Source organism: Drosophila sulfurigaster, chromosome 3 (assembly GCF_023558435.1).
Source record: "Drosophila sulfurigaster albostrigata strain 15112-1811.04 chromosome 3, ASM2355843v2, whole genome shotgun sequence".
NCBI lineage: Eukaryota > Metazoa > Arthropoda > Insecta > Diptera > Drosophilidae > Drosophila > Drosophila sulfurigaster.
In genome coordinates this window covers 31,721,923-31,746,127 of record NC_084883.1, presented here as the reverse complement: position 1 = coordinate 31,746,127, position 24,205 = coordinate 31,721,923, and the positions used below count along the sequence as shown (strand labels likewise).

The following is a 24,205-nucleotide window of genomic DNA, read 5'->3' as shown; positions in this document are numbered from 1 at the left end:
CTAAAGCATTATTTATTATTCAAATACAAAAGAATCGTTTATTTGTTGTAATATATACAAAGGCACTTTGGTAAAACGACAGAAGATTATGCTTACATTATTTGTTGTTTTTGTTTTGTTTTTTTTAGATATACGTTAAACATAGATTAAACATTTATGATTTGTGGTACGACGCGATATTCTGAATGCATTGGCTGGATGATTAACTAGCTTGTAGCCCAGCTTTAAATATAAATATCTAGTTATAGTATGTGTATCCAGTTGGTGATGTGATTCAATAGATTGTCGAGATCTTTGATGCGCATGCGGATGGATGATTGATGTCAATTGAATGGGGTATATAGGCAACACACTGGTTAGACTGTTCACATGGTTGTCTCGGAGTCGGGCGGTGTATGATAATTGAGATTATAGGCAGGCGGTCCATTGTTGAGGAAGGCCATGGATCGTATGCTCTCCCTCGAAGCTGTGCGCTTCGAGAATGACATATGGCCATGTGGCTGGGCGGTCACATAGGCAGGCGCCGGCTCTGGCACAGGCGGAGGGGGGCAAATACTGAGATTGCTGCTGCTGATGATGTTGCTGCTGCTGCTGCTGTTGTTGGTGCAGTGGATGCTGCTGGTAGAGCGGTGGTGTGCAGGGCGCCTGAGGCGGACTGGCGCTAGCTCCACTCAGGCCAGCAAACACATTCTCGGTGGTGTTGTAGGCGGTGGACAGCGGACGCGAACCATGGAAATTTGAATAGCTGGAACGCACCGAAGGCGGTCGATTGTTGTACATCTCATCGTTGGGATGGCCCACATCGTTGAGGTGTGTGGTCGAGTGCTGATAGCTCGGATTGTAGTGGCCACCACCTCCAATGGGTGCTGGAGGTGGCGGTGGCAACGGAGGCGATGCCTGCTGCTCCATGCCGGGCATAAGCATGCCCTGACCATTCGTATTGTAGTAGATGGGATCGAGGGGGAATGTTCTTGCGATAGCTGTTATAGTAGTGACTATTGCTCTTGCCCAGACTGCCCAGCTGGCTGGCTGCAACGTTGTTGCTGTTGTTCACAATGTCATCGTTGAAGCACTGTAGATTCGAGGCGGTCAACGAACGCTTCTCCTGGCGATGGAACGAACCAAGTTGAGGCTGTTGATATTGTTGCTGCTGCTGTAGTTGTTGTTGTTGATCGAGCAGCTTCGTGACAGGATTCTGATGATATTTCCTCCGTGAGCTGCGTGTGCTGCTTCTCACATAGCTCCCACTGCTGCTGTCTCCAGCACCGCCACCGCCTCCTCCTCCGCCATGCTTGGAACGCAAGGTGTTGCTGCTGCCGTGATGGGAACGCCGACTGCTGCTGCCACCTCCGCTCGATTGCCGTCCATGTGAACCACGTGCCATGACCGAGCGCCGCTTGACACGTCGCGGAGTCATCGGCTTGGGACTCAGCTCGCCGCCATCCTGATCGTGGGCATCGCCATCACCGTAGCCCAGCATGACATCGCCACGATGTCGTATGGTGTCGCTGCTGTTGTACTCGATGGAGTACAGCGACTGGCGATGCTTGGACTGCTTGTTAATGTGCTTCACTGCAGGATACAGAACAGAGCTCAGATTAATAGGAGTGCAGGCGAAAGCAAATCAAGAGAATTATAAGGAACTAAAGTGGCAGCAGTTACCTGGGGTTAGACAGAGATTGGTTTTTTATTTGTGATATTTGTTGTTGTGATTTGAAGGCGGTTAAATGGTACAGGATTAGCTACAGAAAAAACAGTTCGACAGCGACCAAGAGTGTTGAGGCGGAGTCGCAGTCTTTACTTGGAGAGAGGAGGGTTAGAGTACGCTACATGAAGCCAGTTGACCAGAATGATTTACATACATAGGATAATAGGTTGATAAATATATGATACTTAAGAGGGAGGATAATATTACGGTACGGAAAAGTTAAAGGCGGCCAAAAGATTTGTGTAAATGAACATTTATTGGAAACGCTTTTTGAAATCTTTGCAAGAATTGGCACACGCAAATTAGTTTAGTTCTGTAAATATACTATATATTTATATATATATACGTATTCTATATAGTAGATCGATCGATCCTGGCGTAACTAATTAGCAATTGTAGTGTTTGTGTGTCTCTGTGTTATGCTTAAACTCTAGACTTAACAATTCAAATATATATTATATATATTTATGTATGTATATAACTATACTATGTAGTATACCATAACGAATCTCTCTATATAGATTTATCTTTTATCTCGATGCTAGCATCTATAACTGTATGGACTTTCCATTTATTTATTTATTTCTCAACAAAAGGCAACTAGTATTTTATATTCATTACGTAGTTCCACAGAGAAGATTTCGCTTGCTTTTCGCTTCATTCTTCTCCACTTTCAAAGGCATTCTGGTTGCGTCTTGGCAAAATTGATTCACTTATGTACTTTTGAAACGTTTCTTATTTTGTTATAATTTGTTTTTTTAAAAATTGTTTTGTGACATTTTGTTTGTGTGTGTTTAGTTTCGCTTTTTATCGTTTTTTGGTTTTTATAGTATCACAGTTCAACATAAAAGTTATGAAGGCATTCTTCGACTTTCCGCTTTGCGTTTCGATTTTGCTTCTCTCCCATTTTCGTTTGTTTTTTTGATTCAGCTTCTCGTTTTGCAGCTTTTGTAACAATTTTTCTATCACATTTCATACCGTTTAAACAAAAGCCATCATGGAAAGTCTCTAAGATGTGTTTGTATGCGTGTGTTTTGTGTGTATGTGTCTTTGCACAAATTTAGTTAATGGCTCTTTCAAGGCATCCGAATTAAAGCTTAATCTTAAAAACTAATTTCCACTTAAAGTGCAATGCAAGTGGAAATTCATGATATTTTCTTTCTATTCATATTGAAATTTGAATTGAATATTCATATTATTTCTTTATCTATTCGTATTTGAATTTGATTTTTTCTATTCTTAATGTTCTCTGCTGCAATATTAAATCGATTTGCAATTGGAACTCGTTGGAATAGAAGACAAAACAAGTTTTGAAGCTTTCGATTTTACTTTAAATTGTAATCAGTTGAGCTTTTGCTATTTCATTTCTGTCAGCTTCACATTTGAATTGGTTTTTCCCAATCATTAAAAATTTCAATTAAAGTTCACTTGATTCATTCCCAAGAGTGCGTTTAATTTGCAATTTGTTTTCAAATGCCAACTCAAAATATTGAAAAGCTTTCAAGGCACACTCATGGGAGTTACAGCAAAGTTTTAATCAAATATTATATTAAATATAACTTGATCACTTTATGTATGGAATTACCACTCAATTCCCAGTGCTTCACTTAGGAATTGGTAGTCTATTCCAATATTCCGTATTCTAACAAGTTTCGACTTGCATTGCCCTTGAAGTGTAGTGTGTACTGGACTGTACAAGGACTCATAATTGTGTTCCTATCTGTGCGTTCCTAACCTATTGAATATATCTCGATGCAATAGTCTAACATTTAATCTCTGTTAGCCACAACAAAAAACGACAACACATACTAAATGTAGTATACAGAGTTAGTTATGGACAACACATGGGACACAAGCGGCAAATGCCCAGCACCTGGAGAAGATATTGATAGACAGTTTGTGAGAGAGTAAGATAGCTAGAGCTAGAGAGAGACGACACAGTCATATAATAAAGCTTGGACATACTTGAGTGTCTAAGAGAGACAGTTAAAGAAGAAGAGAGGTGAGAGTGAGAGAGCGTGGCAGGCAGCGTCTTTTTTTGCAACACAAATCGCGAAAAGGCTCGAGAGATCGTGGAGCGCGGAGAGCAGCCGCCATCATTCTACATATTATACATATGTCTAAAAAAAAGTCTATCAAGTTTTGGTCAATTAATCAAGAGGAATGAAGCACTTTGAGCATCCTAAGCCTGGGCGCCCACAATGGAATTGCAGAAGGACCGTGGACGAGCCTTTCGCCCACTGCGTCGATTGACATGTGGCGCCTGCTGCGACTGCTGGGCGAGCTGCGTTTGATGCTGCTCGTCCAGGCGATCGTCGCTCTGGGCGCGCACAATGTAACCGGGCGGCGCATCTCGTATCTGATCGCAGAAATTGGCCTGTGCCGGTTGCGGACGGGGACGACGCTGGCTACGCTTCACCATGGGTGACCCGGGCACATGTTGTGTGGGCATTGCGTATTTCTCGGCGATTTCGGGCGAGAGATCGGGATAGGGCGCCTGACCGAGTCGAGGCTGAAAGATGTGTGGACGTGGTGCAGGCGGTGGCGGTGGCGAAAGCGCCAACGTTTCCTGTTCTACGCCATGGCAACTGTGAATGGGCACCGTGGGCATCGGAATTTGTGTGGGACGTGGCAGCTGCTTGCCGCCAAGGTAGCTGCGATGCTGCAGCCTGGGCGAGTAGCCCGAAACCAAGGGCAAAGACTTGGGCTGGGATTCAAAGGAATATTGGTTGTTGTTGTGGGGACTAGAGTGGGACTCGTGGAACGAGTTGAAGACAATGTGCGGTGGCCCAGAGTTGTTGTTGCTTTCGTTGCCGCCCACAAACAAACTGTTGGGCGTGGGACTCTGGAAGGGCACATAGGTAACACCGTTCTCGCTGGGCGTCAAGTGCTGCAGCGAGAAGTTGTCCTCGTCCTCCTCTAGATTGCGGGACAAACGATCGAGAGCCATCTGTGTGTACTTCACATCTGGCTGAGACTTGGGTGGCTTCGGCTTGTGGTGGATGCGGGCAAAGTGGCCACTGGTGGCGCTGCTAGTGTCGCCGGTGGCGCCACTGTTGGCGGCATGAAAGATGCTATAGTTGCTGTTGCTCAGCGAGGCAGCCAGCTGCGGATTGGAGTTCTGCAGCGAGGCATAGGACAAAGAGGGCGTGGTCTGTGCGCTTTGCGGCGACATGGACATGGGACTGACCGAGTTGAGGGGATTTGCCTTGGACTGATAGAGACGCTTGCGTCTCTGACTGTTGTTGTTGCTCTGTGTCTGTATCTGGCTGCTCTCGTTGTTATGGCGACTCTGAGATTTGAGGCGTTTGAGGCTGGCGTTGTTGCTCTGCCCGTTGCCATGGCTGTTGGCGCTGCTGTGGCTGCCACTGCCACTGTTGCCACTGACGTTGTGGTTGCTGCCACTGCTGCTGCTGTTGTTATGGGCCAGTTGCTCGCTTTTGCCACTTGTGTGGGTTAAATGTGGGTTGTATGCGTTATGGTTAATTGCTGTGTCTGCTAGAGGCTGATGCTGTGGCTGGTGAACATTATTGAGTGTATTATTGTAGCTGTTGCAATTGCTGTAGTTGTTGTTGTTGGTATTGGTGTTGTTGTGGTTGTTGCTCGATTTGTTGTGTCGTTGATGCTGATGATTGAATTGCAGTGAGTTGTTTTGCTGTTGCTGCTGCTGTAGCTGTAGCTGCTGAAGCTGCTGCTGCTGATGTTGCAGTTGCAGCTGCTTATTTGATTGCATTGTGGCGCTTGCAGATGTTGTCGGTATACTTGTATAGCTCACGTACATTGGATGGACGACGGTGTGCTGTGGACTCTTCGCGTCGCCGTTCATGAAATCGACTGTAAACCAGAAATTGATTAAAATGCTTTAACATTACGGATAGTGTATGGTAATTGTTTTCTATATAATGGCATCATTAACATTATCATTAATCAGCGCTTAAAAACTGTATTATAAGCAATACACAATCATAGTTCGTTGTTTCTGGTTATGTGTGGCGAGTGTTTGCGTTCACTCTGAACAACAACAAAACAAAAAAAAACAACAAAAGACACATATAAACATAAATAATCACATGAAGTACGATTTACGAGCATATAAATATGGTATGATATGATATATGGTATATGGTATGCATAACAGTTTTTTCTTGATCACGAAACATTTGACACGATGGTTAATCATTGATAAAGGCATTCCGGGTTGTTTGATTGGACATAACAAAAACAATCAATATCATTTTATCTTTTTTCACAAAACAAATACTATAAATTAACAATATATCTTGACATTCATTTCGTTTTCATTTTGATTCGATTCGTTTCACAAACATTCGGCATAATTTTGTCATCTGCACTTTTGGGATAAGGTTTTGGATATTATTACAAAGTTGTGTATAAATAGACATATTTACAATGATGTTCTGGTTAAATGTAGGGTGGATAGGCAGAGAGTAGGAAATTGTTAAGGGGCAGGTGCAAACACCCACAGATAAATACGCAAGAATATAACTACTATTGTTAGCATTGAAAGGCTGCAAGCCTTTGGTCAGGATACATTTCCGGTTTGCAGTCTCAATCAAGCAAATAATGCCCATCACCAAATTAGTGATTCACATGAATAATACAAGTGATATACGAGAATATTTGTGCCAAATGTGAGCCGAGTGTAACTTACATCTGTCGTCCTCATCGAGAAATATGCAGCTGATTAGAATCGCACCGAGTATACCCAGCAGCTATATATGGTCAGAGATTGGACAATTGGCGTAACGGGAATGGGGCATATGGGAATGGGAAGTGGGAGTAGAGCATACATTATAATTTATAACAATTTGGAGCACTTTAAATTGATTAATGCTCACCGCCAGCGCGCACTGTACACCAGAGTGGATGACCTCAACGAGTGTATAGTCCAGCAGACAGTCCTCGACACGCTCCGGGCGTAGGGGACGAAATGGATCATCGGCGGTAATATTGTAGGTGGGCTTGCAGCCATAACCATTCGCCTCGAACCACGACACGCTGCCCGTGCCCATGTTGAGTAAATCGCTTTCCTAAACGAAACGATAAAGTGTTACAACATTTCGATAAATGTGCACTTTAGTTGCGAGGAAGCATCAGATGACCCCAATTACTTACCCTATCCAGGCTGCCGACATTCAAATAGAAACATATCATAAACGCATTCCAGCCAATCCACACAAACATCCATAGCAAATACTGACCAAAAAAAAATAGAACAAAGAATGAGAAATTGGGGTTATCGTTATCGCCTAATCGTACATCGATAAGCGTGTGTGCAAGAGAGAGGGAGAGAGGACGAGCACGTGTGTACTTACGGTTATGATGTATTTGATTCTAAAATGATATGCGCCATAGAAGCCAAATATTATAAACAGTATTTGAAAGAAGTTGACCAATATGGGCGCCCACATGTATCCGAGAAAGTCGAATACCTGGCGTTCGATAATCGTTATCTATAGTGTTGATTGTTTGTTTGTTTTTGTTTGGTTCGAAGGGGGCAACAAATCCAATTTTTGACGAACAGATAGCACACATTGTTATTAGGCATATATCATAAATGGAAAAGAATAAAAAAAAAAAACGAAATTAGTGATATAATTTTCTAAACAGGTCAGGGCACAATCAAAAGGCATTATTGCTTACCATTTGCAGGAAGCATATTGACAGCAGAAAGTGTCGCCGTGTACACGAGCACGAGCCCATCACAACATAATTATTCCATTCAGAAATTTGTGCCAAAGATTAGGTGTGCGTCGGTGTGTGTGTGTGAGTGCAGCAACTTCAGTGCAGAAAGCTGCATCTGCTCCACTCTAACACTGTTGCTTGCTCTTTCTGCTTGCCCAGTTATTTGTTCTTCTTTGTTGTTTTGTGGGTTTTTGGTTTGATCGCCTTAATCGCTTGCCTTATTTATGCTTTTTATCTGTTGTTGTTCTTTCTATTGGCATTTCCGGGGATGCGTTTTACGTTTTATGTTCTACTTCATGCAGCCTGTCCGAGTGTGTTTGTGTGTTCGTGAATGTGTGTGTAGAGTGCAACCTGCTTGGCCACTTGTTCTCTTTCGCACCTTAGAATAAATATGTTAAAAGGGAGACGAAGAAATGTAATGCAGCTGCAACGAGGACTACGGACTGCACTTGGACTACACTTCGGCTTCGTTGACGACGTCGACGTCGGCTGGCGTTGCTCGTAGCAAAACCTGATCTGTGTGAACTAAAAGTAAATAAAAAGAAATTAAAACGAAATGAGCAGCAGCAGCTACCGAGAGAAACTTGTGTCTCGCATAAATACACAAACAAACATACACAGGCACACATTCACTCACTCATACACTCGTCATTCGCAGCATATCTCTACGTAAACTATATGCATACATATACATATGTACAAGTATATGAGCACATGCACGTATGCAGGTGTATGTGTGTGTGCACAAGTATTACGTGCACACGAACTTAACGCGAACTATTTCATTGCTTTTCTTCTGTTCATGCTTCTTGCTGTTGTTGTATACACAATGTGTGCTGTTTTAAACAATTCTCAAGCTATTAGCGCTCACATACTCGGCCAGTTTCAGTGCCAGTGCCCGGGTCAAGTAATTAATTAATTAATAAAGATGAGCGAGTTGCACACCAACGCTATTTTTGCTATCAGTTCATTTTCAAACAACACAGGTCACACACACACGCACAAAAAGTAGCATATGTAAACGCGTATTTATATGGAAACAGATGTATGTGGATATTTATAAAGTTGTTGTTCTGCATATTAATTCAATTTGTGCGCTATTAATCAAATTAATGCCTATGACAACACAATACGTCGTAGTGACTGTTTGGATATCAAACGGTGTATGACGCGTTTAACTTCTGGCTTATGACTCAATTTCAATTGATTTCCGCTTGGGACACAGGAGCACCACAAATCACACACACACACTCATACGTGTAATCATTGAATCACACATTCAGTCACTTCGTTATGTTTAAAGTTCGTTTATTGAGTTCCTACATTTACATAATATGCGACTGCTGTTTTTAGTTCTTTTTATCAATAATTAACACCCTTTTCTTCCTTTCTTACGTAGCAAGTGCGCGGAGCTCCCCCGTAACGCGGTGCATGCAACAACTAACTAACTAGAGGTGGAGCAACAGCGATGGCACTATCGATCTATCGATTATTTTTAACGTTTTTGTACATCGATTAATCATGGGAAATATCGATGTTTTCCACATAAAAATATTAATATTAAATATTGCTTTTAAAGAAATTATTGTTTTTATATAACCTCAGTCTTCATTTCTTAATAAAAAAGATATTTTTATAACAATTTTATTTAACATCTATGTGTAAATATTATTTTAAAACCCATTAACACGCTTTTAAATTTGACTTTATAAAGGCGCAATATTCGAAACGGCTGTTTGGTATTTGGTTCTTTTTTTTTAAATAATTACTTTTTTACAATTACAGTTTTTGAAAATAATTACTTTAAAGGTTGCTCAATCAAATTACATGTACAAATAACAGTTTTTGTAAAAAAAATGCTGCAAATATATAAATTATTCTATTACAATAGTTTTTCAGATAAAATTCCCAAGTATTTTTAAGTATCTTTATGTTGTTGTCGATAGATAATATAATTTCACAATTTTGCTAAATTGTAATTATGTTGCATGTATGCTCGTAATAAGCTGATAACATGGTTTGACTTTTAGCTTTATATCTTTGTGCAGATCATTAGTAATTATTTTTCAAAGCGAAAAACAATTCTTGCTGACGAATTCCAAGTATCGATACTCTTAGTCTGCTTCACAACAAGTACAATAACAACTACAACACCACAACAATAATAGCAAAAACAGTCGCAGCCGCAATCGCAATATCCGTGAAAGTGCAATTCTCCGGCAATTTCAATTTCAACAAAATCCGTATGTCAGCTATAAAAAATCAGGAATACGACTGCACAGCCAAGTGCAGGCAACGTGAGCATGGCAACAGCATTACGGCGGCAATTACAAAACGCTCTATTGACGATCAAAAACTTGCCGCATTTATCGCCAAAACCTGCGCAAATTTTAATAATATACGCGACTATCTTGGCCGCTCCGCCGTGCATATGTGTGCCTCCGTGGCACGCTACACAATACTAGAGTGGCTGCTCAATCACGGTGCGCACATTGACGAACGCGACTACGAGTCCGGAAGCAGTCCATTGCATCGAGCATTGTTCTACGGCTGCATCGATTGCGCTGTGCTGCTGTTGCGCTATGGCGCCAGTTTAGAGCTGCTGGACGAAGACACTCGCTGTCCGCTGCAAGCCATTTGCCGAAAGTGGGATGTGGAGCCAACTGTTACGTCCCAGTGAGTAGCTCCCATCATAAATGCGCAGCCACGTCATGCTTAATCCTTTCTTCCTTGGCTGGCAGAAACGAAATCCTTGTCTGGGGCTCGAATAAAAACTACAATCTAGGCATCGGCAATGAACAGAACACCAATTCACCGCAGGCGGTGGATTTCTTTCGCAAATCAAATTTGTGGATCGAACGCATGGCGCTTGGCGCCTACCACAGTCTCTTCCTCGACAGCAAGGGTCACCTCTATGCCGTAGGTCATGGCAAGGGCGGCAGGCTGGGCATTGGTGTGGAGAACAGCTTACCTGCGCCCAAGCGTGTCAAAGTGCCACTGAAGCAAGCCAATGAACAGATCATCTGCCTCAGCGTCTCCAGACAGCATTCGCTGCTGCTCACGAATCGTTCACTAGTCTTTGCCAGCGGTGTCAACGACAATCATCAGCTGGGCGTGCGTGACGCTGGTGAAAGTCTGGCCACGTTCAAGGAAGTTGTTTCTCTACGTGACAAAGGTGCCAGCGATTTGCTACGTGTCATAGCCTGTGATCATCATTCTATTGCCTACAGCGCCAAGTGCATTTATGTTTGGGGCGCCAATCAGGGGCAGTTTGGCATCAGTTCGCAGACAAAGACGATACAAGCACCAACATTGGCACGTAGAATACACCAGAATTAAGTACCTGACTAAATATCCAATTAAATTGTAGATGAAGCTGCCGGATCGAACGTCCATTAACTTTGTGGAGGCCAACAATGCAGCCACTGTGGTCTACACAACGGAGAAGCTAATCTTCTTGTTCTACGCGGACAAGACAAGAACAATAAAGACGCCCAAGTGAGAGTTTTGAATAACAAATATCTTATCTATCCCTAACCGAGCTACTATCTGTTTTTTTTAGCTACGAAGATCTCAAGAGCATTGCGGTGATGGGTGGCAACATTAAGAACTCCACTAAGGGCTCCGCTGCAGCGCTCAAACTCTTAATGTTGACGGAGACGAATGTAGTGTTCCTCTGGTACGAGAATACGCAACAGTTCTACAAGTAAGTCCAGCTGCAGTCCACTGCTGTGCAATTAACTACGGCAAATATTGTTTAAGCTGCCTTTTGTTGTTGGTTTTTCTACAAATTATTATTCTAATTGGAATTTGTATTTGCTTTACAGCTGCAATTTCTCTCCGATTCGCTTGCCGCAGGTGAAGAAGATCCTATATAAGTGCAATCAAGTTTTAATACTCTCCGATGGCTGCGTTTATCGAGGCAAATGCAATCAGCTTGCCTTTCCCGCTGGCAGTCAAGAGAAGCCCAAGCACAACATGGACATCTGGCAGAATAACGATCAGAATCGCACGGAAATCTCTAGGGAACACTATGTGCGAATCGATTTGCAGCGTGTGCCAAACATTGATCGTGCTGTAGACATTGTTTGCGATGAGAGTTTCTCCTCATTTGCTGTGCTCCAAGAGTCGCACATGAAGTACTTCCGCAAGCCAGCGCTGCCCCGACGTGAGCATCATTTCAAAAAGCTCTATCACGACACCTGCGATTCGGATGCGGTGCATGATGTTGTGCTGCATGTGGATGGCGAACGCTTTGCCGCGCACAAGTTTATCATCTTTAGCCGGGCACCAGGACTGCGTGAATTGATACGTTGCTATCTGGATAAAAATGTCTATTTGAACTTTGACAATTTGACGGGGAAAATGTTTGAACTAGTGCTGAAGCACATCTACAGCAACTACTGGCCAACGGAGGATGGTAAGGGAGTTGAATACGATTGGTAACACTTTATAATAACCTGCTTTCTTTAGATATCGACTGCATACAGCAGAGTCTGGGTCCGAACAAGCCACAAAAGCGCAGTCGAGTGTGTGAAATGTTTCTCGCACATTTAGTCAAGTTTCAGCTTCAAGAACTTGCCAAATATGTGCAGAGGTAAGCTTTGTTAGACTATTTAGATGACCTCGAATAATTGTGATTCCTTTTGCTTGCAGTTACATATCGGAACAGCAGTTTCCACTACCCAACAGACAGCGATTTAGTCGAATGCATCGCACGGATTTCCCAGAGCTCTATGATGTGCGCATCGTTTGTGAAGAGGGCGAAGTACTGGAGGCGCACAAATGCGTTTTGGTGGCACGACTCGAGTACTTCGAGATGATGTTCATGCACTCCTGGGCAGAGCGCACGACTGTTAACTTTGAAAGCGTTCCCTTGGAGTATTTGGAGCCCATACTCGATTATCTATACAGTTTGGATACGGAGGCATTTTGCAAGCAAAACTATTCGGAAACGTTTCTTTACAATATGATAACGTTATGCGATCAGTATTTTATTGAATCGCTGCAGAATGTGTGTGAATCGTTAATTCTAGACAAGATTAGCATTCGCAAGTGCGGCGAAATGTTGGACTTTGCTGCAATGTACAATTGCAAGCTCTTGCAGCAAGGCTGTCTTGACTTCATCTGCCAAAACCTCGCACGCGTGCTGACCTATCGCAGCATCGAGCAATGCGATGCAAGCACGCTGCATCTGCTCAATACTCATTACCAAAAGATGTTCAAGACAGTGTTTGACTATCGTCAAATTACACCCTTCTCAGAGGCTATAGAAGATGAGCTGTTGCTCAGCTTTGTCGATGGTTGCGAGGTCGATTTGGACTATCGCATGAGTGCGGTGAGTTTGCTGAAATTTGTCTTTAACTGAACCCCAGCTAAAAGAGTATTTTCTATTATGCAGGACGGAAAGCTGAAGGAAGCTGCACGGCACAAGCAAAAGGACCACAACAAGCAGGATGCACATCACTATGAAAAGCAGGCGATCTCTACCATGATGCGTTCGTTGAGCATCAGCGAATCCGCTGCATCGCCAGCTGATGAAAAGACTGCAGCGCAGGTCAGCTCGCCAACCGAGGTGAAGAACTGGTCGCGTGTCGTGGATAAAAAGGAACAAAAACGCAAGCTGGCAGAGACGGCACTCAAGGTGAACAATGTCCTGAAGCAAGAGGATCAGCCAAGCCCAGAACTAGTTGTTATGTCGCCTCGCAGCTTTACGGAACGGACGCCAGTAAAGGAACAAACGCCACCAATGCCCGATAGTCCAACGGAGGCCAGCACACCCATAAGCAAGAGCTACAACTTGGATCTCAGCACACTGATGCCACAGTCCCAGAAGTTGTCGCAAAAGCAGCGCAAGCGCTTATCCTCTGAGTCGCAGAGTTGGCGCGCCAGCAGCTCAGCAACGTTGGAGTTGAACACAACCCCCGTGGTGGTGCCCAATGCTTGGGGCATCTCTAGCAACTCGCCTGCCACCTACCCAGAGCCAGCATTTAACTCGTCAGCTGCCACGGGCAGCAGCGCAGATCCCACCTCGTTTGCGAATATGATGCGTGGACAGGCGACGCCTGCAACAGTGTCAGCAGATCAGAGCAATAGCTTCTCCAAGATTCTAGCCGATGAGCGTAGGCAGCGCGAGAGCTACGAGCGCATGCGCAACAAATCTCTAGTCCAAACTCAAATTGAGGAGACGGCCATTGCCGAGCTGCGTGAGTTCTACAACGTGGACAAAATTGACGACGAAACTATCACCATTGAGCGCAAGTCTCGACCAAGTGACATCAATTTCAGCACCTGGTCAAGGCATTGAACTAAATCATTTATTAACTGATTTAAGTGTGAGTGTGTGAAGATTTGTTTTTGAATTTTTAATTTTTGTTGACAAGTGCAGAATAAAGACGTGGCGTCTCCGGCCATGGCAGACGCTTAGATGTAGAACTCCGATCCACCTGGAAAAGGGTGCATTAATTTTGGTTGTGTGGGTTTGTTTGTTGGGGAGGGGGAGCGCAGAGGGACAAAACACACATTGAGTAACAACATTTTATTATTATTAATTAATTAATCATGTGTTTTCTACTTTATAGTGATATATAAGATATTTACAAGTTGGTGGACAATACAAAAGACACAGACAAATACGAGACACAGGACAAATAAATACAGCATATATATATATATATATAAGTGGATATACTATGGTACTACTTAGATTGGGAAAACGAGATACCAAACCCAAAAAAAAACATGAGATAAACATTGTGAATGCAAAGGATTCTAATCTCAAAAGCACTCCTTACGAAAAGCGAATCCATACTGATCGCATTTGACGCGCAGCGTCTTCGCCAGCTGAGGCGGTCCGCAATAGAAGACCGTAACCTTGCCCTTCTGCTGTGCCTGCAGCTGCTTGAACACCTTGTCCCAGTTGGGTCGTCCTGCATTCGTGCGTGTCTTGAGTCCAGTGATCAGATCTCGTTTACCCTAAGGGAATAGAGAAGATATAGTCAACTCTTGGCAGTTCGAAGTGGTTCTTCTATAATACCTTCTCGTGCAGCAGATCCAGCGCAAGTTGCAGACCCACCGCCTTCATGTCCGTGCGCTGCAACGCGCTTGTAATGTACATGTGCATGTCCAGGAATCTAAAGAGAAAGGATAACTTGAGAGAACAGTAAAAGTAAAAAGTTTCGTGTGTAATTACCGCTCCATGGCGCCACCTAACTCAGCCTGCTCGATCTCCAGCTGCGACAGCAGATTGACAAACCACTCGAACGAGCGTTGATCCCGATTGATCCAGAAAAAGTCCACCTTGCGCAGATTCATCACAGACTTGGGTATCTCGCTCGCCCACTCGAACTGACAGCGTGGACAACTGTGCCGCGCCTTCCAGTAGCGATGCATAATCGACTGCAGTATGGATGCAAAAGGCGTCACGCCAATTCCTGTGCCAATGAGCACCGCATGCTGAGCACCAAAGATGTGGCTCGATGGTGCACCATATGGGCCATCAATAAAGATCTGGAAGCACAAAATATTAGCATTATGCATATGTGTATGTGTGGTGTGTGTGTGTGTCTGTATGTGTTGTGACCCAAACCTCCATGACGCCCGCATCGAGTGTGACCTTGCTACCGCTGTTAGTTGTGGAACTGCCAATGCCACCGTTGCCCATGTTGGACCGATTTGTTATGGATGTGGACAACGTGCGCAGAAATGTGGGACGACGCAAGCGTGACTTTCTGCAACCCGCGCCCATGTGAGTGTTATCCTTAGAGGTGGTAGGAGGGTAGGGGATTATCATTAGGACTTAATCTTAAATTAAGTTAGTTTAGCTTGCTTAAGGCAGCAGACACTCACCTCCAACGGCCTGTCATCCGTGGATACGCTAAGTCGTGTCAACTGCAACTTGTTGTCTGACGCACTCTCTGCCCGTGAGACACGTCCTTGCTCTGCCATGCCGTGCTCGCCGTTGGTTTCCCCTGTGGTCGCCAATTGGAGATCACATTGCTCTACGCTGGGCGTCTTGAATGCAATGATTGTGGGCTTGTTGCGCATGTAGCGGAAACTCTGCGCCAACGACTTGTTCTGCGGACTAAGGTAGGCCAAGCCCACGCTGTTGTGCCGAGCGCGTAGCATGCGCTTGTCATCAAAGGCGCGCTCCGATTCTGAGCGTCCCAAGGCGCGCAGGCTGCAAAGAAGCCATGAAAGGGGTAAAATAGAAATAAAGTTAGAGGGGAGTGGGCTTGACGACGATTTGCTTATCATACAATTAAGGTTAATATTGTAGTTAACACAAAAGTAAGAAAGTTTACTCGAAAGTATTGACTTTGAGAGACCCTTTCATTTCTTGATAAATGTGTAATTTATTATCTATACCAAATAAAACAGATTAGAAGATTGGATGTACAGTAAAGTGTGCTTATTTCAATCCATTATTGTAAGTCCAATTAAAATAAGAAAGTTTACTCTGAGTTTTGACTGTAAAACACCCTTTGCTTGATAAATCTGCGATTTAGTGTGAGATACCTGCAAATGCAGCTAACATAATAGAATTCAACTAAAATTGTAAAGCATCCTCATATCAAACAAGTAAGAAAGTTAGAGTCGAGTGTGCTCGACTGTGAGATACCCGCTATCAATTTTTAATAAAGGCAAAATACTGCGGTATTATTTTCAAAATCTACCGAAAATACTAAAAATATGCCAAATGGTATGTTTGGTATATCGAAATAGTACACCATTCAAAATATACCATATGTACCACGTACCATGGTAGTACATATAAATGTACCATGTTGTCGGCCAAAGCAACCAAGAGCCCTAGTAAGTAGGCGTTTTTGCCCATACAAAAGTATTTCTTTAATAACTTCCACAATTTTTATCTGATCGCAACCAAATTAACTACTATATAATAACTACTATAGTAATTATTATATATACCAAAACTCTAGCTTTAAAATTACGCTTGTTATTCGATTTTTTTTGATGCTGTCGAAAAAAAATGATAGCTCTGATAGCTCTATCTCTTATAGTCTCTGAGATCCAGTGTTTCATACGGACGGAAGGACAGACACACAGACGGACATGGCTAGATCGTGTCGGCTGTTGATGCTGATAAAGAATATAAATACTAAATAATAGGGTCGGAGATGCCTCCTTCTACCTGTTACATACATTTCCTGCCGGCACAAAGTTATAATACCCTTCAACCCTATGGGTAGCGGGTATAAAAAGTTCTTTCTATTCCCCTCTACTTACGCCTTGAGTCGACTTCGCTTCTTGCTCTTCATGCTAATGTCGGGCAAAGAGATGCTCTTCTCCAGCGGCCGTTGCTTCATGCTTAGATCTTCCCGCTCGCCGGCATCCCCAACGAAAGCACCATTCGAAATACCAGTAACCTGGTTGGGTTTTGGCTTTGGTTCAGCCGTCTCCTTGCGAGAGAAGGTGCGCTGGAGTGACTTCTTAATGCTGCGTATACGATTGACTCCCGTGGTGTTTGCAGCCTCTGGAGGACTTGCCGCCAGCTTGCGATGTTGCCGCGGTGGACGCTGAGGTGGCGTGGGTGCATTTAAAGTGATGCTGGCCATGTTGCGTGCCAGGAAATCCGTTTGCGGCGTTGTCGTTTGCGTTTGCGAAAGCCGCGTCTTGTCGGCCATGGCGGGATTACGTGTCTCATTCAGCAGCATAAAACTGGGCGTGGGAATCGCGTGCATATGCTGATTGACGTCACCTTTATGCAGCTTTTGCTGCTCACGCTCAAAGTAGCGATACAGGCGATTTGTCCACTCGCCCACGGTGCGTATGTGTAACCACATGTAGTCCTCTTGCTCGGGCGCCGAACTGATGGTGAAGGGATGCCACTCGTATTTGGCAATCGCTGGAATGTTGACAAACACATAATCGCCCGGACGAAAGTTGAAATTGTACGGCCGCTTGATGACCAAATGGATAACTTTGGAGGGCAGCAGCAGACCCGAACTAATGTACGTCTTGCCATGTTCGCCACGCATCCAGACAAAGCGCAACACACGCTCCACGAAGTACACCAGTCCCGGTAGCAGAAACCACTTCCAGAAGTTGGGGCCATGGAACAACGTCAGTATCCAGAAGGGCACATACAACAGATGGGTCCAGTAGAAGATCTCGAAGCTGCCCTTGCGTCGCACAAACGGTTGAGAGCAAACAAACATAACCAGCAAAATGGTCAAGAGTGCCACGCCTGTAGGATTAGCACAGCCAGGGATGAGGCCAAACAATCCAGGACGATCAGTGAGCAGCCATTCCGTAATGGTGTAATGACCAGCATTGATCTTAGGATCGTTGATCACAATAATGGAGAAATTGAACAAATGCATTATAGTGTGCACCAAGCTAAACACCGAGATTGTGATGCCCGTCAGCTTGTGCAGATAGACATGATGATCCAGTGGTAGAAACGAGGATAATCCTCGCGAGCGTAGATAAGTCAATGAATGCCTTAACATTAAAACTAAAACCCAGGCGCAATTAAAGTTGAGACATTGTCCTACAGAGCAAAATGATTGGTTAATGGTTTGAGTAATCTGGGATGTCTTAACAACTCACCGCAAGCTCTGGCAATGATGACGAAGCCGTTGCTTTCGCGATATTGAATGGCACGCGAGATAAAGAGACACAAATTGACAGCAATGTAGAAGAACAGATAGGAGACAAACACCTGATTGTTCTTCATGTAAGCCAGCGTCAGCTGGTGAGGTATTTTATTCCACAATCCTCCAGTCTTCTTGCTCGCCGGCACCTCCTCTGCAATGGGCACCAGCCAGCGATCAATGCTAAGTAGCAGAGAAGGGAGGAAACTTAAAAGTGATCTTTAATCGCAGAGTTGACACTGCTTACGTAATACTGAGATTCTCAAGCAAACCTCCGTGCTTGTGCAGCTGATTCTTGAGTGCTTCATAGGTGATTTCGCCGCTGTTATGCGGATCGGCATCTTCAAACATGGCGCTGGTTAGATCCTCAATCTGATCCTCGGAGAACTCCATGCCATTCTCCTTAATGCAATGTCGTATCACATCGTGCAGCTCTTTGTGCTGTATAAGGCCATCGCCTGCAAAATAGTTTCGATGTTTAAGGAACTTTTTTAAGTCTATCAAAGAAAACTCACCATCTATGTCGTAGACCTTGAACAGAAAGCGTATCTTATCATCAGCGGATTGTCCTGAGAACTGATGTATGGCATCTATAAACTCCTGCAGAGATATCGAACCCGAGTTATCTTTGTCAAAGATTTGGAATACGCGATCTGTGAAAAAGGGCTAAAAAGAAGAATTATTTCACTGAAATGTAAAATATAGAGAAATTGTCCTACATTCTTGGAGGTGACAATTTTCTGAAACTCCTCGCGTCGTATTTCCTGATCATTGCCCACAGTGTTGCGAAAGAGCTGCTCCAGTCGAGCTAAAGAGCTCTTGTCAAAGCCAGTGCGGGGTCTTGAGAACAAAAGTGGAAGAAAAGTCATAAAATATATAAATATGCATATGTAAGTTTCGTATGTAAAAAAGGTTAGATAAGGGTGACGCACTCGAGAGGCTAATCTTCTGAGATTGACAACTGGATCACATGGCTGATCAAGTGTCAACAAAGCTGTCCATACTAAATCTTTAGTTTTTTGTAAAAGCAGACGAAATAAATGTCAACATAGTTCTGATAAAAACTTAAAATTAATCACCAACAGGCCAATCATTTTTTCACTGGAAAACAAACGAAATCTATCTCTCGGATGATAAAAACTCAATGAGATTCTCGCGCTGAATCTTTTGACAGTTATTAGCAAGCTCTAATTTTGAGCAATGCGATATACTTATTAAATTAAGTAGTTTCCATTTAGTGTAGATCGGAACACGTCATAAATGCTTAACTTTATAATTCGGAAGTTGGTGAATTTTCCTCATTTTGAAGACAGAAAGAAACTTCCCAGTTACCATATCTGACAAAAATTTCGCGAACCCTAGCTCAAATGGATGGAGCAATATAATAAATTTGATTAATCAACTGCCTTCTACCTCCCAAATTCTAAATTGTAACATTGTTAGGGAGTGGAAGATAGTTGAATACGGGTTAGGCATAATGCAACCCCTTTTAGCAGGTATTCAACTTTTAAATGTACTAAGTATATGTTCATATTGTGGTAATTAAAACATTTTTGAACGCAGATTCTTAGTAAATTGAATAAAAATTGAGTCGCCACGAAAACAAGTTTGTCGCTTGAATAAAGGAATATTTCAAGTATGAGTGAGATCAAGTTTTTTTTTATCATGGTAAAACAATTGCTATTCTAATCAAATGTTCCCGATGAAACCTGCTTCATTTACGGTTATATAATCAATGCTTTGGCTGAAAATAGAACTCACCTGGAGTTGGTTAAATGCGATATGAACTCCATAACTTGATTGGTTGATATCAGATTCGTGCCATCGTTGTCAATCAAGCGATAGAGTTTGTCCAATATCTGTGAAGTATTTTCAATAGAGTGTTTAAGTCGAGATACTTTTGTAAAGTGGGCGTGACACTTACGCCTCGGGTATGCCAGATATCGCGAAAGTTCTTAAAGCTCACTTGGCTCTTATCGCCGCAGATGACATAGGCCACAGATTCAATTTGCTCAGCAAAGTCCATTTGCCGATCGTCGCTGTCAAAGTCAAGAGAAAAAAACAGAGCTTGGTATTAACATTAGCATTGCCATTACCGGTAACAAGCTGAAGCTGAAGCTGAAGCTGGAGCACAGCATCTAGTGCAACTGCAAACTGCAGCTTGCCGACTCCAACTCCAACTCCCGCGCCCGACACGCTATATTTGTATTTGAATGACTTCATTACGACAGGCAGGCCAGTGACAGTCACTGCCAGGCCCGGACAACAACTAACAGAGGAGAGGAGAGGAGGTGCGGTGAGGTGCGGTGGGGAGGCAACGGCATGCGGACTATGTTAGCTGTTGTATATGTTAACATACAACACAGATAGCATCACCATTGGCGATGGCATCGCCGTTGCCCGTTGCCCGTTGGCGTGCAAAGTGCAGTGCTGGCATTCGTTGGCTAGCCAGCTGCCTGGCTTGGTAGCAGCTCTCTCAGCTTGGCGCAGCTGGAATGCCTCCGCCTGGAGCACGCAGCAGTTGGACAGCACTAGAGCAACAACGACAACAACAACCACAAGGCAAGTGGAGACTGCGTGTGCTTGGGAATGAAATCAGTACGGAGACAGCTTTTTGTGCTGGCATCGGGCTAATTGTTTTGGCACCTCTTTAAAAAAAACGCCAAATAAGCGGCTGGGAACTGGATGCCAGATAACTTCATCTGGCCAATCCCACGTACTTACGTGAGGCGACCCTTCAGGTGCTCGATCCAGCGATCTTGTAGTAAATATCCATTACGTTCCAGATCAAAGAGTTGGAAGAGCTTCTGCTGAAATTCCTGTAAATAAATGAACAATTTGTAAGAAAAATAAATTTATATTTATTTGTGTGCAAATCGACGCTGACCAAATGTGCTAATTAATTCAAGTGCTACAGTAAATACTTGCTAAGAAGAACCTTCATATAAAATTCTTAGTGTAAGAATTCTTTGAATTAACATATAACCTTTAAAATTTAAATCAAATTAACTGGTTTAAGTTACTAATAAATTGAAAGTGGATACAACGATCATAAATACTTATATCTAAAAAAAATACATATAAAAAATTAAATAAAATATTTATTCACATACATATTTAAATAAATATTATATATTCCAATATACACATAAAAAATATAAATTGATCCAATTCATTTATAAGCTGAATTAATTAGTAATATATTTAAAAATATTTTTATTACGTGCTCATATTTATTGCAGATAAGAAAACTTTTAAATTCTACTGGACAAACTTGTTTTTTAATTATTTATGTTCAGCAAACAAAAAGTTAAACAATTCTTAATAAAGTGCATATTAATATTGTAAATTAAAAAGAATAATTTAATAAAATGAAAAATTAACTCGAAACTATGTACCCCTTAATTAGGGAATTTATTTAATAATGAAATTCAAATGATTTCATATCAATCAAATTCGATTGCTTACTTTCGACATTAACTAATTGTTAATTCATTCAAAAATCACTTGACATTTTGATTGTAAGCAATTTAGAGACTCACTTATTGTTGATTATTTCAGCTCAACATGAAATTATTTTTAATATCTGGCCATTTCACACCTCAACAATGGCAGCAATTAGCGAGTGCTCACTGTTTTGTTATCATTGTTATTTAAACAAACACTTGTTTACATTCGATCACAGTGGGAGGCAGATTTATAGACTTTCCCAGTCGAGAACATAATCAAAGACCTGATTGATTCGTTTGGCTAGAGAAAGATAGACAAAGGCAGATGGTTGACCTTAACCCATGTGGGAAGTTGGTGGAATGGGGAAATTACTCGTATGAAGTATTGTATAGTAAGTATGTATTAGCATTAATTAAATGCTTATTAGTATACATATTTAATGGCATTCAGATGCACGATTTACACAGTCTGCATATGGGACAACAGTGTTCGATGCTATGCATGTATCCATTGGTCACACTCGATCGCAGATCGGAAGATCGGCAGATCAACGACAGATAGCCGCTGCCCGGCAAGATGAAAAATGTGCATATTTAACAGATGAGCATGAGTGCTTTGGGCCTGGCTCTGACTTTGGCTTGGAACTGACGCTGGGACTGGTTGGACAGCTTTCTTGAGACCCATAAAAATCAACAAAAAACCAACCGAGAGAGAGAGAGAGGGAGAGAAGAGCGCAACGAAGACGAAAACGGCATAAATCAAAATAACAAAAAAACAAGTTTATTTTTTTTTTGGCAGCGGGTAAAGGACCAGAAAATATGTAGCACAAGGTCAAATTACAAAAACAACCACAAAGCAAGAGAGTACGAAAGTTAAAGAGAGACTAAAAACGATAAGATGGGGAAAATACGTTCCGGGATTTCAAGTTCTCTTCATCATTTGCATAGTTCATTGATATGTCTCGGCGTAATTAACAAAGGTAACACATTGATAACACCTATTCATACCTCATCCAGAAACAGTTTGCGGAACGCTTCTCTTGTGTGTTTTCCCTCGCCGAAGCGAGCACTGCACTCCGATATCAATAGCCAGCGCTGTTTCTCCCGTCGCGCCTCCAGCTCCATAGAGCTGCAGTTTTTATCTAAATTAAGCTTGTATCGTTCCATGTACAAATTCGATTGCGGCTCATACGCCAGCATTTCCTGCTTGCCGTAACCACCATTCGCGTCACTAGCATTTCCATTCCCATTGGCTGGCTCAGCGATGAGTATGCTGGGTGAGGTGGCCGATAGCCTGGGGGATTCCATTTTAACAGACACTGCATCCAAGTCGAGCACTGCTGCTGGGGTTAACTGTTCAAACACTTCCTCTTTGCTCTGTGTATAATCATGTGTGCCATGCATACGCTCCAAATACTGCACAGCCTGTTGCAGCACCTGGCTGACGCCACTGGGCTCCTCAGGCTGTCCTGCTGGATTGCTGCTGGGCGTATAACTGCTGCTGCTGCTGGGAAGCTCGTCGGAGAAGGAGACTTTTTTGGGGGAACGCGAGGGTGTAACGGGTATTTCCAGTGATTTGTTCGAGGACACTGAGCCTCGATGATTGTCTTGTGTATGCGAATCGTTATCCATTTTTCTTTTTCACTTCTTCTTATTGGCGCGCGTCACACATACTGAATCACTCACACACACATTTTTACAGCACTTGCACTTTACACTTGCGCAATCGGCTTAAGGATCGATCGAAGGACTTATCGATTACGCTTAAGTGTTTTACCGTTGGCTTTCGCGTTTTGCAAACAGCTGAGAACAGAAACGAACGGCAACGAACGACGGCGAACAGCGAACGGCAAACGGCGGCGAAGAACGATCAACGAAGAACGAGCGGCGAACGGCGAACAGCGAACTGCGGACAGCGAAAAAAAGCAACACCAATCGGACGCAGCAACGAGCAGCAACTGAAAGCGAAAGCCCCGCAACACGAGCCGCAGCCCCCAATGCGAGACGTGCGTCGGCCCTCGGCTCAACTTCGCTTGCAGGTGAGTGTGTGCATGTGTGTGTGTCTCTGTCTGTTTATGTGTATTAGTGTGTGGGGATCTTGGAACGCGTTTCAGTTCAGTTTCATTTTTTTTTTTTGCTTTCGACGTGCCAAAATCGCATTAATTTCGAAGATTTCAATTTGGCTTTAGCTTTAGTTTTAGCGACCAGAATGAAATCGCAGTGTGACTAAAAGGCTGTCATAAAAATGTCTGGGCACATTTGGAGCAGTGGGTAGATCTCTGCCGCCGTTGCCGCCGTTTGCTTTGCTTCTGATTGAGCTTCATACATAGATAGATATTCTAATTTAGACAGACGCGCAGTATATTTACATGATAAGGTGCAAATAATTCGATTCAAGTGTCTGCTGCTGTTGCTGCTGGGTACAACAAAACAGAGGTGTTTATGGTATAGTAGAATAGTACTTTGGTGGGTAGTTCGAATATGGAGCGCAGCTCTTTCCAACGTCTTCATTTTTAATTTCAACGCTCGTGTTGTGTAATAATCAAACTTGTTCATGTGACGAACGTGTCTGTTTCCGAATTCTGCTCTGACTGCATTTGTAACACATTTTCACGGAATATGAATGTCTATATCATATTGTTATAGCTACTGTTCTTTGTTATGGTATTTTCGAATACGAGTTACGAATCGTTTTTATTAAGAAAGGGCCCCTTGAACAGGAA

At 43.0% G+C, this 24,205-nt stretch overlaps 4 protein-coding genes across 8 annotated transcripts; 1 reads left to right on the top strand and 3 right to left on the bottom strand.

The window, feature by feature from the left end:
- Positions 1–107: 107 nt before the first annotated feature.
- On the bottom strand, positions 108–1,480 carry LOC133840021 (ell-associated factor Eaf-like). The gene is made up of 2 exons (XM_062271674.1): positions 1,037–1,480; positions 108–927 (listed from the first exon to the last, which is right to left on the bottom strand). Exons 1-2 carry the CDS (start codon positions 1,478–1,480, stop codon positions 409–411), a joined length of 963 nt encoding a protein of 320 aa, XP_062127658.1. The 3' UTR covers positions 108–408.
- On the bottom strand, positions 1,411–8,911 carry LOC133840633 (sodium/potassium-transporting ATPase subunit beta-1-interacting protein-like). Of its 2 annotated transcripts, XM_062272575.1 has the most exons (8): positions 8,810–8,909; positions 7,373–7,939; positions 7,045–7,182; positions 6,845–6,925; positions 6,568–6,759; positions 6,381–6,441; positions 5,488–5,542; positions 1,411–1,572 (listed from the first exon to the last, which is right to left on the bottom strand). In XM_062272575.1, exons 2-8 carry the CDS (start codon positions 7,430–7,432, stop codon positions 1,560–1,562), a joined length of 600 nt encoding a protein of 199 aa, XP_062128559.1. In that variant the 5' UTR covers positions 7,433–7,939; positions 8,810–8,909; the 3' UTR covers positions 1,411–1,559. The 2 variants fall into 2 exon arrangements, with proteins under 2 accessions (XP_062128559.1, XP_062128558.1); XM_062272574.1 differs by lacking the exon at positions 1,411–1,572 and having other exon boundaries at positions 2,750–5,542; positions 8,810–8,911.
- Positions 8,912–9,477: 566 nt separating this feature from the next.
- Positions 9,478–14,693, top strand: LOC133840827 (inhibitor of Bruton tyrosine kinase). Its single transcript, XM_062272921.1, has 8 exons — positions 9,478–10,090; positions 10,156–10,729; positions 10,785–10,912; positions 10,977–11,120; positions 11,242–11,834; positions 11,888–12,011; positions 12,071–12,752; positions 12,816–14,693. The coding sequence occupies exons 1-8, from the start codon at positions 9,660–9,662 to the stop codon at positions 13,719–13,721; spliced, it is 3,582 nt and encodes a 1,193-aa protein (XP_062128905.1). The 5' UTR covers positions 9,478–9,659; the 3' UTR covers positions 13,722–14,693.
- LOC133840826 (NADPH oxidase 5) lies at positions 13,938–23,444 on the bottom strand. 4 transcript variants are annotated; one of them, XM_062272918.1, is made up of 14 exons: positions 22,491–23,443; positions 20,758–20,852; positions 19,958–20,072; positions 19,795–19,892; positions 18,753–18,873; positions 18,549–18,699; positions 18,281–18,491; positions 17,990–18,216; positions 16,664–17,930; positions 15,263–15,593; positions 15,003–15,173; positions 14,607–14,923; positions 14,451–14,547; positions 13,938–14,389 (listed from the first exon to the last, which is right to left on the bottom strand). In XM_062272918.1, the coding sequence occupies exons 1-14, from the start codon at positions 23,112–23,114 to the stop codon at positions 14,192–14,194; spliced, it is 4,023 nt and encodes a 1,340-aa protein (XP_062128902.1). In that variant the 5' UTR covers positions 23,115–23,443; the 3' UTR covers positions 13,938–14,191. The 4 variants fall into 4 exon arrangements, with proteins under 4 accessions (XP_062128902.1, XP_062128904.1, XP_062128901.1 ...); XM_062272920.1 differs by lacking the exon at positions 15,003–15,173 and having other exon boundaries at positions 22,491–23,444; XM_062272917.1 differs by having other exon boundaries at positions 18,281–18,699.
- Between the last annotated feature and the right edge of the window lie 761 nt (positions 23,445–24,205).